At 34.7% G+C, this 17,606-nt stretch overlaps 1 protein-coding gene across 10 annotated transcripts in view; it reads right to left on the bottom strand.

Annotated features, from left to right (window-relative positions):
* PEX5L (peroxisomal biogenesis factor 5 like) overlaps positions 1 to 17,606 on the bottom strand; it is a 226,564-nt gene that overhangs the window by 82,835 nt on the left and 126,123 nt on the right. For 6 of the 10 annotated variants that reach the window (XM_060639278.3, XM_060639279.3, XM_060639281.3 and 3 more), the window contains 2 exons: positions 16,114 to 16,218; positions 7,457 to 7,568 (listed from right to left, as the gene is read on the bottom strand). In XM_060639278.3, coding sequence (XP_060495261.1) covers positions 7,457 to 7,568; positions 16,114 to 16,218 — 217 coding nt within the window. The remainder of the gene's footprint in view (positions 1 to 7,456; positions 7,569 to 16,113; positions 16,219 to 17,606) is intronic. The other 4 variants (XM_060639282.3, XM_060639286.3, XM_060639280.3 and 1 more) reach the window with 2 other exon arrangements.

Here is a 17,606-nt window from a genome sequence, read left to right as displayed (position 1 = left end):
ATGTTATGCCTTTGCTGTTTAATATGCAAATTTAAATTTCAACATAACAAGGCATAGAAGGGCTACACTTTAACTTCCCAGCAGGTTGATTACATTGTGTTAAATACTCTAGTGAAGACAGAAATAATCATTTGTTCAGATGCAAACTAGGCAAATGAGAATTAAAAAGGCAAGCTTTGTAACTCTTCATCCTTCTCTCTCTTACAGTGCAAGTAACCAGGGTTTGAGTAGCTCATTGTGAGAAATGGAAAATTACAATTAGGGAAGGTCCCTCCAGTCCTGCCTCTCTACCAGCTCAAGTACCAGAAGAGGCTGACTTCTGGCCTGGAATCACTTTACCCCCAGCTAGTTTAGGAAAGTCATCAAAGTGACAGAGAAATCCTTGTGTTAGCCCTTTCTGGCACTGTCTACAACTATGACTGAACCACTCCTTTTCTTTGATCTCCCAGCAGGTCCTCCTGGTAGGGAATGGATTTTTGTGGATATCTCAACATTCTTCCATCTGCTCCCCCCTTGCACTCAAGGTGGGTCAGACCTCAGTTGAACTCACAACCTGGGTTTCTTTAGTACCACTGTCCTCATGAGCTAACCACCCCTATAGCGTCCTTAGGATAGTTTGTCAAGCTGTATTCTCAATACAGAATTGAGAAATTCTCAGTTTCTGATTTCAATTACAATCACAGTGATGGGATGTTAATGGTGAAGTGGAAAGACCTGACTCTACCACTGCTTAGCTGTGTGGTAAGTTTCTTGACTTCTCTGAGCTTCAGTTTCCTCCTCTGAAAAATGCAGAATTAATAAGTCTATCTTTTAGATAAGATGTGAAGATTAACTCATCTAATTTGTATATTGAATATGTGAAGTGCTAGGCATACAAAAGGTACTCAACAAATGTTATTTCCGTTCTTTGGTGGCCAACTTGTGACGCTTTTCTTTTTGTTAATCTCCTCCTATTCTCCCTGTTGTTTTTCTATTTTGGGCAAGAAGCAGATCCATACGCTGACAGAAAGGGGGAACATCACTGGGAATAAAACAGAGAATGAGACAAAGATATTGGTTACAGAGGATGCTACGAAGTAAATTTATCATAAAATGGCCTGAGAGCATCAGCTTATCTCCTCTGAGTCTTCCGGAGGAGATGGGAACCCCCTTCCAATGCTGAGATGCTCTGAAATATAAGGAGTGTTATGTGGCTAGCAAGAACCTCAACGTGAGGAGAAAGAAGTGGCTTTTAGAGGTAAGCCGCCTGGCTGGGTGTCTCAAATTTAAACATGGCAAGCGGCCAACATAGACTAGGATGTAACACATTTCATATTCTTTGAATGTTTAAACAGAAATTTCCAGGCCACTATTATGTTGGCAGAGATTCTAGGCCTACCAAAATTTCCTTATAACAGAAGGAAGGAAGTGGGTAACAGTCTCGGGAATGCCATATATGTCTTTTTACTAATTGTACAAACAATTAGGAATTAGTCAGTTGCTCCTACACTTCTTTTAGCAGTAAATTATATAGGACTTGTCTACTTGTATATAGGAAGTATATTTATTACGGAATAATAACTGATGGAGTATTAATTTAATTCTATATCTGCTTCTCACCATTCAGAACAAATGAATTACTAAAAGAGTGAACCGCATATTCAAACTTTGCTCAGTAACATTCTTTCCCTCTCCAAACTGGCCTGAGCACTTCCTGTGTTGGTTCTGAGCTCTGTGTTCCTTTGTTCTTTTCCCAGCAAACATGAAACAAATGCTTGGCACACACAAAAGGCCTTATTTGTTACCCACTTGATGAAGGGGGTGGCTTGGAGGTTGAATGGTAAGCTTTGAAGCTGAGAGAGTCCCTGGGGACTACGATTTCAAAAGCATACAAGGATGGATGCAGCCTTTTGCTTTCTGGAGGAAGACAAATGCATTTTAGCAAGTGTGTGTGTGTGTACATGTGTGTGAGTGTGTTGCATGCACATGCACTTTAGTTAATAGTTTTGAAATAAGGGTCTCACTGTTCCACCTGGGCTTCGAAGGAGGCATACCTTGGCATGGAAGGGGGTATTGTTCTGCTGATTTTTGTAACCAGATTTTAAAGATTCTCTTAGACACATTAAAGTTTGAGTTCCAGAATCTGTGTGTCTAAATGAAGATAACCACCTCTTACAGTGGATGTGAAAATGGGTGTATATGTTTATGTGTGTGTGTGAGAGAGAGAGAGAGAAAGAGAGAGAGAGAGAGAAACTAATAGACTTAAAAATGCTATGTTGCTGGCTTTGGAGATGGAGGAAGTGGCCACAAGCCAAGGGATTCCAGGTACTTCCAGAAGCTGGAAAAGGCAGGGAGACAAATTCTCTTTTAGAGCCTCCAGAAGGAATGTGGCTCTGCCGACACCTTGATTTTAGGACTGCTGACTGACAGAATTATAAGACAATAAACTGGTGTTGTTTTTAAGCAACTGAATTTGTGGTAATTTGTTACAGCAGCAATAGGAAACTAATACAGCTTGTAGATCAGTGTCCATGCCAGGATGCAAACACAGGCCCTGTCACTCTCAAGCATGTGTTTGTTACCACTCCTCACTACACTTTATCTGAACCTGGAAGAAATATGCTGATTCCATTGGTGCGGCTTTGATTATTTTTTTGGTTATTCCCAATCTGGCAGTTTGGGTAGTCTGAGGCAGAATTTAAATAGTTGGTAATCTCAAAAACTGCTTCTTTTTTTAAAAAAAAATTTTTTTACACTTATTTATTTTTGAGAGACAGAGAGAGACAGCATGAGCAGGGGAGGGGCAGAGAGAGAGGGAGACACAGAATCAGAAGCAAGGTCCAGGCTCCGAGCTGTCAGCACAGAGCCCAATGCGAGGCTCGAACCCACTAACTGTGAGATCGTGACCTGAGCCGAAGTTGGATGCTTAACCGACTGAGCCACCCAGGCACCCCTACTTCTTTTTTAAATTACCTAGTTTCATTGGATAGAATTTCCTGAAGATGTAAGATGTAAGATGCTATGTAAGTACTTGTTTCCATTTATCTCAAGGATACCTAATTGAAGATCACAACGTATTGAACTGCAAGGCTCCTACAGGGCACTGAAGATGTTTATGAATGCTAGATTACTTGGGCTGTGGGAGGTTAGGCTGCTTAAAACAGTTAGAATAAAATAGCACCTATTATGAAGCTCTGATTTGATACTTTGATGGTAAGCACAATGCTATTTACACCACTACAGTATAATGAGGCTCAGATTTCTAGTGTATTTCTCTTAAGGAATAAATCTACATGGAGTGGTTAGAGAGAGCAGATCATGAAACAACCCTGATTGGTGCAGCCACAGAATGTGCCACAAGGAGCTGATGAGATCTCTGTTCTGTTTTGTAAGCTACGCAGTTATTCTAGAAACATGGTATTCTTTAGTATAGTGGCTACAAAGCAAAGTCTCTTAGGAATAATTTTGCCAGTGATGTCAAATAGATAAAATGGACTTAAATAATTCAACAAATTTTTGCTTATTTTATCTGAATATGTAATTAGAGCTACTTCCTACATTTCTAAGTTCTCTCAAGAGGCATGCCATTGGGTTCACAGCTACTTGGGCTTCATAGAAATATATTTTGTAAATATTACACTAACTTTGCAATTAAAATATTTAACTGGGTGGCTGTGACATGAGTGTGAACTTTGTTAAGGGTGGCTCTTCCCTTATACATATGGGTCACTTATACAGGTACACAGGTCTCATATAAGGAGTTGAAATTATTTTTTTTAAATCATGAAAAATGTTTCTTCTATAGTATCCAACTAATGGCTCAAGTTTGGGGATAAAATTTTTTTAGATTATGCACATTGATAAATGCAAACCAAGGACCCCCTGTTTTTCTTGGTCTTTAGAAAAGACTCTTTCCTGCACTTTGACATATGTTAGGTTTTTTGGGAGATTATAGACCAACAAGTTATTTTTGCAAATTTTAGAGTAAATAGTTGTTCTATAATGTAATCATGATCTTAAAATATCCATTGTCTAGTTACTTTCTGAACATTTGATATTTGCATCTGTGACAATATGTATTTATTTGTCATTTTAAAATCAAGGATATTAGTAATGATCTTACCTTACCTACCATGTAGGGATACAGTTTGAGAGGGTCAAGGAATTAGATACCATGTAGATTACAGATGAATTAAAGATAATTTGGGGTATTAATGACAAAAAAATTAAAAACATTTTTATTTGATCAGCTTGATATTATCATTATTGGATGACAAAAAGTTAATCCTAAACAAGCAGAACAAGTAGAAACAAGCAGAAAGTAAAAAAGATAATTCAATACTTTAGAAAAAGATTATAACTTAGAACTTCTATGAGACAGAAGACTGACATGTTCTTTTAAGATCAGTAGAGGAAAAAATCCTATCATTTGAGTGACATTTGGAAGAGATAAATATTTCCTATATTGTTTATTTTATGCTAATTTATATAAGAACTATGTTCTTTAAATATTTAAGTAAATGTCAAGGTGGTGGCACACTTTATTTTTTATTGGAAGAAAATGCCAAGTGTTAAGTGACTCTCTTAGTCTTCTTGACTGACTTGGTACAAACTAGAAGCAGGTTTTCTTCCATATTTTACTCCAAGATTGTTTAATATCCATTCCTTAAGCATAAAGATATACATAATACTTGGGGTGTAACAGACAATGTTCAAAGACTGTCCTGATTTGTCAATGTACTTTCATAGTATTCTATAAAATAACAATATTCTATTTCAAATTATTTTTTTATTAAAAATTTAGATAGAAAATAGTAACTATATCTTTTCCCCAGAAACCTTAGCTATAAAATTATTGGACCAGATTGGAATTCTTTCCAAAGTGTTTGTATGCTAAAATTTTTCCTGTTTAGAGATGTATAATAATGTTCCATATTGAGATATCAATAGTAGGTTCTATAACATTTAAGAAAAAAGTGTATTTCTTAGGCATTAAAAAATACGGAGTTTCCTCCTTGAGATATACTTTTAAGATTAAAAAAACACACTATCAAATAAGAGTATTCCTTCAGGATAAAAATCTGTGTGACCCAGATGCACTGAGTGATGAGGACAAGAGAAGAAAACCTCACAATCTCAAAATACCATTATTCTTGAACTCCTACTTTGGAGGGTGCCGTGGATTGAACTGTGTCCCCGTAAAAAAACTCATATGTTGAAGTCTTAACCCCTAGTGCCTTGGAATGTGACTTTATTTGGAAATAGGGTTGTTGGAAATATAATTAGTTAAGATGAGTCATATTGTAGTAGAAGAGGTGCTGAATCCAATATGGCTGGTGTTCTTATGAAAAAGGGAAATTTGGATACAGAGACAGACAAACACAGGAAGACATGAACACAGGAACAATGTCATATGAAGATTACAGTTATGCTGCCACAAGCCAATGAACTACCAGCAAAGGAAAGTTTCTTCCTTTCTGTCCTTCCCAGGACAGTTTCTTCCTGAGCACATTTAGACAGAGGGTGGCCCTGCTGATACCTTAATTTTGATCTTCTAGTTGCCAGAATTACAAAACAATAAATTTCTGTTGTTCAATCCACTCAATTTGTGGTATCTTGTCATGAAAGTCTAGAAAACGTATACAGAAGGCAATATTGTAGTATTGCAATTGTAAGAAATTACATCTTCTTTTGAATTTTTTCTCCAATATTTCATATATCTCTTTCATAGGTTGGAAAAATCAAAGTGAAAGTGCCTTTTGAATCAAGTATTATGTTGCTGTCTCTGGTGGGCCCTTCCTAAGTGACTTAATTTTAGCATTAGTGGGAGTTGGAAAGTGCATAAGGTACTGGTATCAAGATCTGAGAACTCTATCCTTTGCAGATTTTTTTTTTTTTTAGAACAATGGGAACTTCTCAGTGCATCCAATTCTCATGGATTTTCCTGAAATGAGAGACACAAAGCTCCTCTCCAGTTTTGGAGGAATGAGCTCTAGTTTCATAGATAAGAAGGATAAATTTGATCAGGTAAAATCTGAACTTACTAATTTCTTGCTTAAATGTGCCAAGTATAATTTTATTTGCTTGATTACTCAAAGTGATAGTTGAATTTAGAAAATGATTGCTTTGGTGTGATATAAAGAAAGTTAATGCATTTGAACAGAGAAGCATCGGGTATACTGTTTTCCTAACCTGATACCTAACAGTAATGGTAACATCTGTTAGAGCTTACATGGTATTAAGCTCTTACGTAGATTGCTTCATTTAATCTTCCCAAGTAACCTATGAGATGTTACCATTATAGATGAGGAAACAGACTTAGTTAAGCAACTTTCCCAAGGACAAGAGCTGCTAAGTGGCACAGCTGGGTTTTGACATTGTGAACTGTGACTCCAGACACTGTAGACTATACTCCTGCATAAAGCTTCTATCTTGTGTTAACTTTGGCCGTTGTAATTTTTAGCATTTAAAAACCCCACAATTTCATTCACTCGTGATTTTCTTCACTTACTTAAAAGTGTAATGAAAATATACCAGGAAACAGCAAGCTGAGGACATGATGGGGAAATGGATGCACTTAACAAGGCAGCACATAACTGTTCTCTCCTTTCTCCATTAAATTCTTTCCTGCAATCTAACATAGCCTTTGTTCTTTGATTCTGAACATCATTTTTTCATCCTTATTTGAACAAGATGCCTTTGAATGTGAGTGGTGACTGAATAAAATCAATGCAGAAAGGCTGTCTCTGATACAGAAGGTGAAAAGTAGCTTTTGCGTCACATCTTATGTAGCTCCCTCGGGGTGGGCCCTAAGTGACTTAGTTTTAGCATCAGTGAAAATTGGCAAATGCAGAGGGTACTAGAGAAGATGTGATTCATACCAGTGGGATCCTGCATCCACTCATTGGATGAATACTTATTAGTGCCTATATGTATGTGCCTACACAGATGATAGTTCACTGTTTGGGTATGTTTTAATTCCAGAAGAATATGCAAAGAAATCATTGTAAGAGGAAACAAGTAACACATTTACATGACAGAAAAATGAAATCGGCTCTTCAACATTTCAAGCCTCTAGGACTTTTAATTTTGTCATTTCAATCCGCTTGAAGGGGCTGCCTACATTTTTGGACTTTTGTCATACAAAATATTTCCAGCCATAACTTTAAAACCTTACTCTGAAATAGATGCTTTTGTTTTAAAGATTCCTTGTAATGTGACTTGAGATGCAAAGATGTAAATCTGCACAGAAGAGATTCATTTGCTAATATTCAGCAAAATTGGTTGGGTAATATACATTGCAGTTTCTTTTATATTACAGAGTGATTTACCATTTTATGTTGAATAGTATATATTCTAAGCTTTCATTGGTTGCAAACATTATTCTACTTAAAATGCATTATAGAAATAAAATATGCATTTCACTATAGTGAAAATTAGCTCTACTTGAGGATCCAGTTAAAAGTGAAAGAATTACCGGCTGTGTTGGACGTTACTGGCCTTGCTATTGCCTCCGATTTGGTTTCACAAAGAAAGTCATCGATGGAGGGACTCAAGAGGGGTCTGCTTTCTTGCTGTTCATTCACCAGCTGAGAACAGATGAACACAGGTATCAAAGGGCTTTGTTACACTGCAGAATCAGATGAATTAAGTGTAGCCTTGCAACAAAATGAGAATAGCAAGCTTATAAATAAATAAATAAATAAATAAATAAATAAATAAAGGGGTAAGGGCAAGAAAGAAAAAAGATATTAAGGGATGGGGAATGAGCCTTTTAGCACTGTCAACATATGTTGGATGCAGCCAATTTCAGTTTTTAAAGCTCAAGCCTTTTTTTTCTCCTAGTACTGTTTTAGAATTCTAATTTCAATATGTGGAAAATGACACCTAATGAATCACAGTTCCTAAGGACCAATCCCACTCTTCACTTGGACAAAACACTACTGAGACCTGATATACTGGCCCCAGACTTTGAGGTGACACATTCTGTTTAGGATGGGCCATCAGTATTATGTGATAAACACACAGAGATCTGTATGTGTGTGGATAAAAGTTCTTCTTTTCTCTCTCTCTAAAAAAACTCAAGACATCTATGGGCACATATCCTTCTTACATTTCCTTGGGATGCTTTTGTAGAGCATAACAAACATTATTTTGGGAGAGTAGAAAATATTGCTATATTAACTATATAGGTATCCAGTGGATATGTTTCTGAAAATCTATATGTAAAATAGATTTCTGTCAATTCAATTGTATTTTCCCATTGGCTTGTTCTCTAATTTTAGAAATCCTTCAGTTTGATTTTTAGTTGGTCTCTAATTAGCAGTGGCAGCCAATTATTAACTTTCAGTTATTCTGCACCTCTTAGAATCCAGACTTCCTTAAGTTCTGCTTCCATGGTTAAGGGAAGAAATATAATCATGACATGCAAGTGGTTAATTCCTAAATTAACTGTTTTCCTTTTTCAGGAGTTTTTATATTGGCCTATCTCAAAATGGACATAACCATCCAGTTTTCTACTTAAGAAAAAGATGTGCCTAAAAACCTCTAGATTTTTAAATACTGATTTGCAAGTCTGCATTTTCAGAGACACATAAAATAAAGATGAAGTCTTATTTTCTTTATTTTTTTCTTCATTTTGGATATAAATTCCTTTGTAAACAGGGACTAATAATAATTCTTATATCACAGCTCTGTGAGTAAATGTGTGAAATGGGCCTGGATTAACTATGGTTTTAGAAGACCAGGGTGTTAGATTTCTGTAGGTACTTTTAGATGTAAACATTAAAAATTATAGTCTTAATTTGATAAAAATATTTCTAGAAAGACTTTTGTCCACATAAAAATGTCTAAATGGAAAAACAAAGGAAAAGGCAGTTGAGAGGCCTTATCCTTTTAGGTAAGTCTATCTATCAAATATTTTTTTGGAGCCTCTCTCTTCATGAAACTTCAGACTTATTTTCTGGAGAAAGTACTTCTAGCATTCTCAGACTTTTCTCAACATAAGAAGAAAGAAATACCAAAGAGGGGGCTGTTCAGAGAGACCCTATGGCGTCCAGGACTGAGGTATGGCTTCTCCTCTGCCTCATAAGGTCTGTGTTTCTTCCACACCTACTGTCTTGTTTCTGAGCACACATCAAACCCAGACTGATGGAGTTGTTACATCTGTCTAATTTCCATAACTGAGCTGTTCCTGTGGCTTTCTTGCATAGATACAAATCAAAGAGGAAATAACAAACTACTTTCTGAGTCTGTGTTTTTCAAAATGGGGCACAGTTTAACTGTTGGGAAATTCTGGGGGTGGAGTAGGGGATGGTGGCAGGTCTCTGGGGTGAAGAGGATAAAGGGCCAGATTTCAGATATCATGGGAAGGTAATTTAGGAATTGAAAGTTTTTTGGTTTTGATGGAGATAGGGAAGATGAAACAAGAAATATCACGAAATCTTTTCTTACAAGTTCTGAGGTCAGAGGCTATGTCTTACTCATACTTATATCCTTCACTACTTGTAATAGAATGTTTTCATGTACGAGGGGATCAATAAATGCCTACCAAATGGGACAGTGACTTTGCAGAAACTGAGGATGTAAAAATATCTACCTCAAACTGTCCAATTTTGAACTTTGTCTTCAGTTGGATGCATTTGGGAATCATTATTTTAGCCATACTAAGGCCTATTTTATTTGTATTTGTATAAATAAGAATAGCTTCTCATATGCCCCCTCCTCATTTTCAAACAAATTTATGGTTTTCCTATGGTGACCTGAGAATAAATCTTTTAGGTCCTAAAGGGAACTTGCAAAATGAACTGAATCTCCCAAAGAGTTCCTCTAAACTTTGCTTCCAAATTGTAGACCAATCTATTCTCTCCTTATTCGTTGGTAGGATATGACTTATTGACTTTCTCTTAGAGTTACTTCCTTCAGTTGGAAAACACTTTATGAACTTACCTCATTTCATCATTTGAGTACAGAATATATTGATGTTAAAAAATAATAAAAGGTGAGTCAAAAGGTTTCCATTTTTAAAAATAATTGAGTTAGAGTAATTTCAATTTGGATTAATCAGATGATCAGATCTGAGTCAAAATGACCCACTACATTAGTTTTTAGGGTCTTTGTCTTCTTACTTTGTTTACATTTAAAATTTTCATTTCTTATTCTCCTTTGTTCCTCTTCTCAATATTTAAAACACTTCAAAGCCTTTCTAATGGTCAGAGATTCTTACTTCTCTTTCAGGATCCCATTACTGGCACATTGTCTGGGAACCTTCTTCAGCACTAGGCAGTGAGTGTCTTCTTAGAACATCTCCTTCTTGCCATGTTTTACCCAGTCTTATAACTTTAGTTTCACCTGTTTTTTCCCCTACTAGACTATGACCTCTTTGGAGCTAGAGACCTTATCCAAGTAACTTTTGTATCTCATAGCAGCAGTTTAATAAACATTGACTGATTTACAGTCTAACTGAATGGTGAATTGTACAAAAGAATGATTACATGGGCATCCCCAATTTCATACTGGGTTTGATCAACTCACAGACAGGCCAGTGGTCCTCAGAAATGTTTACCAAGTTCCTGGCAGGCTTTAAACCATGAATCTAAGTTCATTTTCTCCCAGGGTTACATCATTTAAATGTTTGGAAACTTAAAGTTATCTAAAGGTTCATTTCTAAATGCAAGGCTTTTACCAAACAGTCAAGAATGCAAAGCTTGAAAGCCTAATGAGAAAAATAAGGGCATAGGCCTGCCCCATGCCATTCTTGGAAGAAGGACATGGCCCAGTGCAAATGGGAGGCCAGTGATACTTCAAGAAAACATTACTACCTCACTCAGGAATTTATTTATTTATTTTATTTTATATTTTATATTCTGTTTTATTATTTTATTTATTTTTTGAGAGAGTGAGAGAGAGAAAGCAGGGGAGGGGTAGAGGGAGAGAGAGAATCTTAAGCAGGCTCCACCCATGGAGCTGGAAGCAGGACTTGATCTCACAACTGTGAGATCACGATCTGAGTCGAAATCAAGAGTCGGGCGCTTAAACCGACTGAGCCACCCAGGCGCCCCTCCCTCAGGGATTTTAATTCAGAGATTCAAATTTGAAGATTTTGAGGGAGAACCTTACATGGTCAATGGACATAGAAACAAAAAGAAAGAGCAGAAGTAAGAAAGCTGCGCATTTACATGTAGGGGTTTCCTTGCCACCCAGAATTCACAAAGACTATTGAACATTTATACTTTCCTTGTAATCATAGGTTGTGAATGAAATATTCTGCCAAATGCCTTCAATTAACTTATGACTTAGACTGGTCAGTTGATGTGGCAACTATTAACCACCACAGGATCAAATTGGTTCTTATTTTACATCCAGTGTTTAGTATTGCACGGAATGCAGACAATAATATCAGCTTTAATAAATTATTGCCTCTTGGAAAGCTTTATCTAAAAGTGCATTTGCCTTAGTTCAACTTGATTTCTCTAATTTCAGTGTTAACAATTAAATTATTATGTAATCTAAGCTACAGGGGAATATTTAACCAAGATGAAAGTAGAGTATTTTGCTTTTAAATACTGCCTGTTACTTAAGCTCCAGTGTATGTTTATATTGTTTGTTTTGTGACTTAAATATGTTTATTTATCTTTGAACAATATATTGCTTAGGTATTTCATTAAAAAGTACAGAGCTAAATAAAGGTTTGTAATAACTTATATCACCAAGATTTAACACCAGACCAAAATACATTTTACAATGTCTGTAAAGGATAATAATCCATTATTCCATAATTTTTACACTTCAGATTGTTGATCTCAAACTGTTGTTTTAGTTTAAAGTAAAATATTCTTTTTATTTTTAAACACTTTAGTACTTAATAATTTTAAAAGTTCAAAAGTTAAAGTTAATAAGTTAAAAAATAGTTTACAAGTATCTCATATTTGAACTGTTAATTTAAAAAGTTTGTAATAATATACCATGTATCTTACCTCATCTAAATAAATTGAAAAATTTAAGATTGTTTTGTTTTATATAAAAGCATAAATATGATTTTAATAAGTATATCTGTGCATTTTGAAAATTCATTTATTATTTGTGACATTGTTGATGCAAAGTATGTGTCATTTTAAAATAGGTTTTCTTTCATAATTTCATAATTGAACTACTTGTTTATGGCTTTATTAGTCCTATGCAAGTTTAGAAATTTGTGTGGTGCCCATCAAAATAGTGACCATGTCAAAACTAAGTTAACTGACTCAATCCACTGAAACCCCAAGACAACTAATTAAATCATTAGGATGCACCCTTTAAATATTTAGACTTTGAGAGTTTTGTCATGGTAACTCTGACACCCGACCAAAGTAATTTCTTGTGAGCTAGTAATCGTACTAATAGTTCTACTCTGCCTCCTCCCCCCACCGCAGTAAAGGATAACCATGTAATAACTTGCAACTCTTTGACTTGGTCTAAATGTCAACCAACTGACTATATTTTCCTGACAGGATAGTTAGACTTAAAAAATGTGGATCTGTTCATGGGGAAATGAATAGATATTACTGTTTACAGTTTGGGTAGTCCTAACATTGAGGCAGGCAGGAGAACATAAAGCAATTATTTCAAGTTGGTAATAGAAACCCAAACAATGCTATATTTAGCAGCCTTGAGAACATTTTTTCCAATCAAGGACATTATTCTTTTTATGTTTATAAGGCACAAAAATAATATCAGTATCTAGGTATCAGGAGTGGGGACAGATAGAAAAACAAGGGTTGAGTTTGCCAAACAAAAAAAAAAAAAAAAAAAAAAAAGAAGAAAAAATTCCCTTAGCAAGAAGAGATCTGAAACACACACTTTTCAGATATTATACTCTATAGATATCTTGCTTAAAAAAGTGCTATGGGATGTGGTTAAAATGGAAATTTCTGATGGTTCCTTATGAGAAAAAATATTTGCTAACAATTTCATTTTCATAAATAATAATAATTTTTTCTATGATATAAGCAATCTTTTGGCACATAGTTGTTCCTTCTTCCTCAAATTGGATTAATTTATACTATTACAGTCTAGAGGAGTGCTGTGCAATAGAAATAATGAGAACTTGCTAATTAAAAATTTTCTGGTAGCCGCTTTTAAAACATTGAAAATAAACAGGAAATAAATTTAATAATATATTTTCTTTAGCCCAATGTATCCAAAAAATGATCATTTCAACGTGTAATCAACATAAACATTATTAATGTGACAGTTTATATTACTTTTCTTTGAATAAAATATTCAAAATCTGGTGCGTATTTTATACTTTTAGCACATCTCAATTATGGGTAGTCACAAAACACTGAATAGCCACACATGGCTAGTGGCTACTGTATTGGACAGCACAGGTCTAGAGAAACTCTTTCCCTCAAAGACTTGAGGACGTACTGTTTTTCCTTCAAACCTTTCATCAATGCACACTTGTTTACATACTGCTTGACTTCAAGTGTTAGTCTAGGACAGCATGAAACTGAGCTTCTATGAAGTGCTTAACATATTGTTTGCTAATACAGAATTAATAATGAAAGTAAACAAAAAGAGGAATTCTCAGAGGGCCTAGCAATTTCTGAATTCGGGTCATCTGGCCAACTCTCACGTTTTAGTTCAATTTGTTCAGTGTACTATAAATGACTTCACTGGATTATGTTTGGTTAAATCTCTCTAAAAGTGATTGTAATAATCACAAAATACAAAAAATGCTGCAATAAAAACTATTCTACACTTACAACCTGTTGACTGAACAGTTAGTAAACAAGTTAGGACTCAGTGTTTCAAGAACTTATTTTGTACTTTATCAATTATGGTTATTCTAAGGACATTATCGAGAGAGCAGCAATTAGTTTCAGACACATCTGGAATCTATGAATGGGCAGCTGGCATTGACATACCAGTGATGAAGATGAGTCAATGTAGTCAGTAGTATGTAGCACTATGTCAGAAGGGGCTATACAGGAGATGCTTGGACAGACATATTTCAAGACACTAATACATTCACACAGGATAACAAGTAAGAATGTGGTATGGTACACGGATTGGATGCTATGGTTGCTATGAGAAGTACTCACTTTTTCAGATCATTCTGCTGCTTTTTGGCTTGTGCACGCCACTGGTGCATAGCAGGGAAGAAGCCACTTGTGTATAGTGGAAAAAGTATGTCAACTAATAAAGCTGTATTTGACTGAGAAATAATTGTATCATAGCTGTCACTAAATTAATTCCATAAAATTATCATCACAACAGATGCATTACGTTTTATGAATCAGAATTGTTTGCTGATTCATAAACTAGCCAGTATGCAACAAGAATATGATGCACCAAAGAAAGCATTACATAATCTTCATGCAGTAAAATTGTAACTAGAACCTCAAAAACAGTTAATGAAACATTAGACAGGGATTAAAGAAGGAACTTGCTACACACAAATGTTCTGAATATGAAAAAATGGTAATCACAATTTCTTTTCTAAATTAAAAAAATAAAAAATGTATTTTGTGTTAAATTTTAAATTCAAGTGTAGGTTATAATGGTAATTTTGGACCTTTGAAAGGGATTACTGGAAAGCACATAGCATTGCATGGTTTGGGGGAAAGAATCTTAGGTCCTGGGGCCTGTCCTAACTTGTGATAATCTGAAATGATATTGTAGTACAACTATGCCAATGGCAAATCTGGATAGGTCTTCTACTGATGAATATGGCTCTGTCGTTAGCCAAGAACTCCCAACTAGTTCTCACCTCCTTTAGCATTTACCTGAGGAACTCTGAGCTGCGTATTTTGGACATGGATCCTACAAAGGGTAGGAGATCAATGTAAAACTGTACATGTTTTACTATGTAAATTAAGTAAAGAATGGAGACGTTGGTAAATATAAAGCATATTTCTTTGTAACTACCACTATGTGTGACTGGGAAGAAGCATCTCTTCTTTATGGGTAAAAATCTCACAATATAAAATTTAACCCAAAGTCCTAGGAATCTTTAATAATTTTTTTTATTATTTAAAATTGATTGTTGTATGTTGTTATGATTTCCATTACTTACAACACAGTGTTTAGAATAAAATAAAACCACACATGTTGGCAGCAGCTGGGGATGTGATCTGATGATATTCTAAAAATAAGTTGCCATAATTTAGCTTTTGATATAAATGCCTTTCATGAGGACTGTAAATGGACATGTTTCTAATTCTAGACATGTTCATATAATTGGAACTGAATCACGGCATTTACTATTGCATTACAGAAAAAAAGAAATGTTTAACAATCTAATCTAAATTATAAGATAAATGCAAGTAAAAATATTTTTCATTTAAAAATTTAAAACTGATAGTTCCACAGAGTGGTGATGAGTATACTATACATATTTATGTGGATTTTACAGGGTGTTTCAAAAGTCCCTGAGGACATACAGGATTCACAGTCTCAGCGTGTCTTTGCATACAAATGCAAACTTTTTTCTATACTTGTAATAATAAATGCTGAAAATGGCTCTCATGTGTGTATAATAGAGATGATATTTTTGTTTTCAAGGTCACTAAGTATAAGAAAGGTCACAAATGCCATTTTCTGCATGGGGACTCAGGGACTTCTGGCTCATTCCTGTAAATTAGGTATCCACATAAATATGTATAGACATATATGTAGTATGCATAGTCACAACATAAATATATTTAACATTTAAGAAAATTTAGATATTCTACTGGTAAACTGACATATGTATACAATAGAACTTGTATTTATTCACAGGAATTTGATTTTTTTTTTTTTTTGGTTGTTGTTCAAATGTACCATTAGCTTAATTGTTATTTCTTTCCCAAAGTTGTTAACAAGATTCCTTTATAAAGAAGCAACATGGTTTACTTGCATATACATTTTTTTAAAACTAAAGTTGAGTAATGAACATTAATATCCACAAATGACTAAATGATGGAATTTTCCTTTTTTAGCAATTTTGGTTTTCATTTTATATTGTATAATTATTTCATTGAAACTGTGTTTTTTAAAAATTGGTTCAAGTTAATGTTTTTTTTTTTTTTTTCTTTTTGCTAGTTAGAAATCACAATGTCTGATAGATTAACATATGTCAGCTTCCTACAGGAACCCTATGGGTCTGCCCACCTGTGATGTCATAGTAAGGAGGGGCTTTTCTTCAGCAGACTCCTCCCTCGGTATCTCCTTCATCACCATGGCAACAGCCTTATCTGCCGCCCTAGAGCCTTTTCCCTATAACAGTGAAATCAACAATGACTTGTGTCAGGAGAAATCTTTAACTTATTATTACAAGATATTCTAATGTTTAAAGAGCAATCCAACATAAATGAAGAGGTAGGCTGCTGCAAGTGAATCTTGAGGCTTTTAGCTGAGGAGAAAACACACAAAATCTGAAAAAAGATTATTTGTGAACTTTTAGTTACCTACTTTTTCACCTTTACAGCTGACATATTTAATTTTAACATAGTATTTTATATGTATAATATTTTTTAAAGCAATTTGCATGACATGAACATAATTTTTATAGTATTGATTTAAAAACACTATGGATTGTCTATTATGTTAATTTACAAATTGTTCCTATAACATTCTTAAATGTTTTGAATGACAGAGTCTGCATCTGAGATCAGGATTAGGATCAGTGTCTGACTCCCACAGAGGGGTTTTGCTGGGTGGTCCCTGGAGTCTGTCATTTTTTATTGGATTGGGCATAAAAAGAGTAAAAGTGTCATAAAACTTCTAAAAATTCTTCAGTGGCTTAACATCACAGAAATTCACCCAGCTTGTTTATTTTGTGGAGATAGTATGACCTTGGTGAAAAAAGTCTGCAATTCTCAATGTTTTTGAGATTGAAGAATTTTAATGCAAGTTTAGAAATGTCTTTTAATTGGAGAATCCCATAAATCTAGGTGTAAATAAAGGATGGTTGATAACTGAGGCACTGATATATGTGTGTGTGTGTGTGTGTGTGTGTGTATATATATATATATATATATATATATATATCCCCACATTGTTTGTTTCCCACAAGCAGAATTTGGGACTGTAAAGGGGTATATTGGCTTTCTGTCATTTTAGTTTACCAGACTATTAAGTTTTTGTGAGTAGATATGGCATAATGGAAAAAACAAAACAAAATATCACCTTCCCAACCCAATTAGAAACATCTTATACTATGTAAAAATTAAATAATCTCTAACCATTTTAAAAACAAAACGTCCATTTTCTCAGGTCTCTGGGCAAAGCTTCCCTAGAGAAAATAATTTTATACTAAGAGCACATATGAATATCTGTGCTGTAAATCTACTTAAAATACAAATGTAGCATATAGAGATATCATAGGCAAAGATACAAAAATGAACATATGGGGGTTTGTTATCTGAAAGGTAATTAAGAGCTAGGGTCAATAATAACTCCAGAGGTTGATAAATCTTGATAGTTTCCATGCAGCAAAAAAGGATGGAAATGCATTATTATCTTGGGTTTGCAAGAGGGCTTTTAAGTATTTAGAAGGTAGGTTTACTCTAGGAAGCAAAACTGTCTATTTTCTCAGGCATTGCTTCTCTAAAATGCAATGAGTGGCAGCTTTTACTTATGAAAACAAAGAAAAACTTTCTCTA

Source organism: Panthera onca, chromosome C2, assembly GCF_046562875.1.
Source record: "Panthera onca isolate mPanOnc1 chromosome C2, mPanOnc1 haplotype 2, whole genome shotgun sequence".
Classification (NCBI taxonomy): Eukaryota; Metazoa; Chordata; class Mammalia; order Carnivora; family Felidae; genus Panthera; species Panthera onca.
Note: the sequence above shows the minus strand (reverse complement) of the source record. Positions and strands in the feature narration are given on the sequence as shown.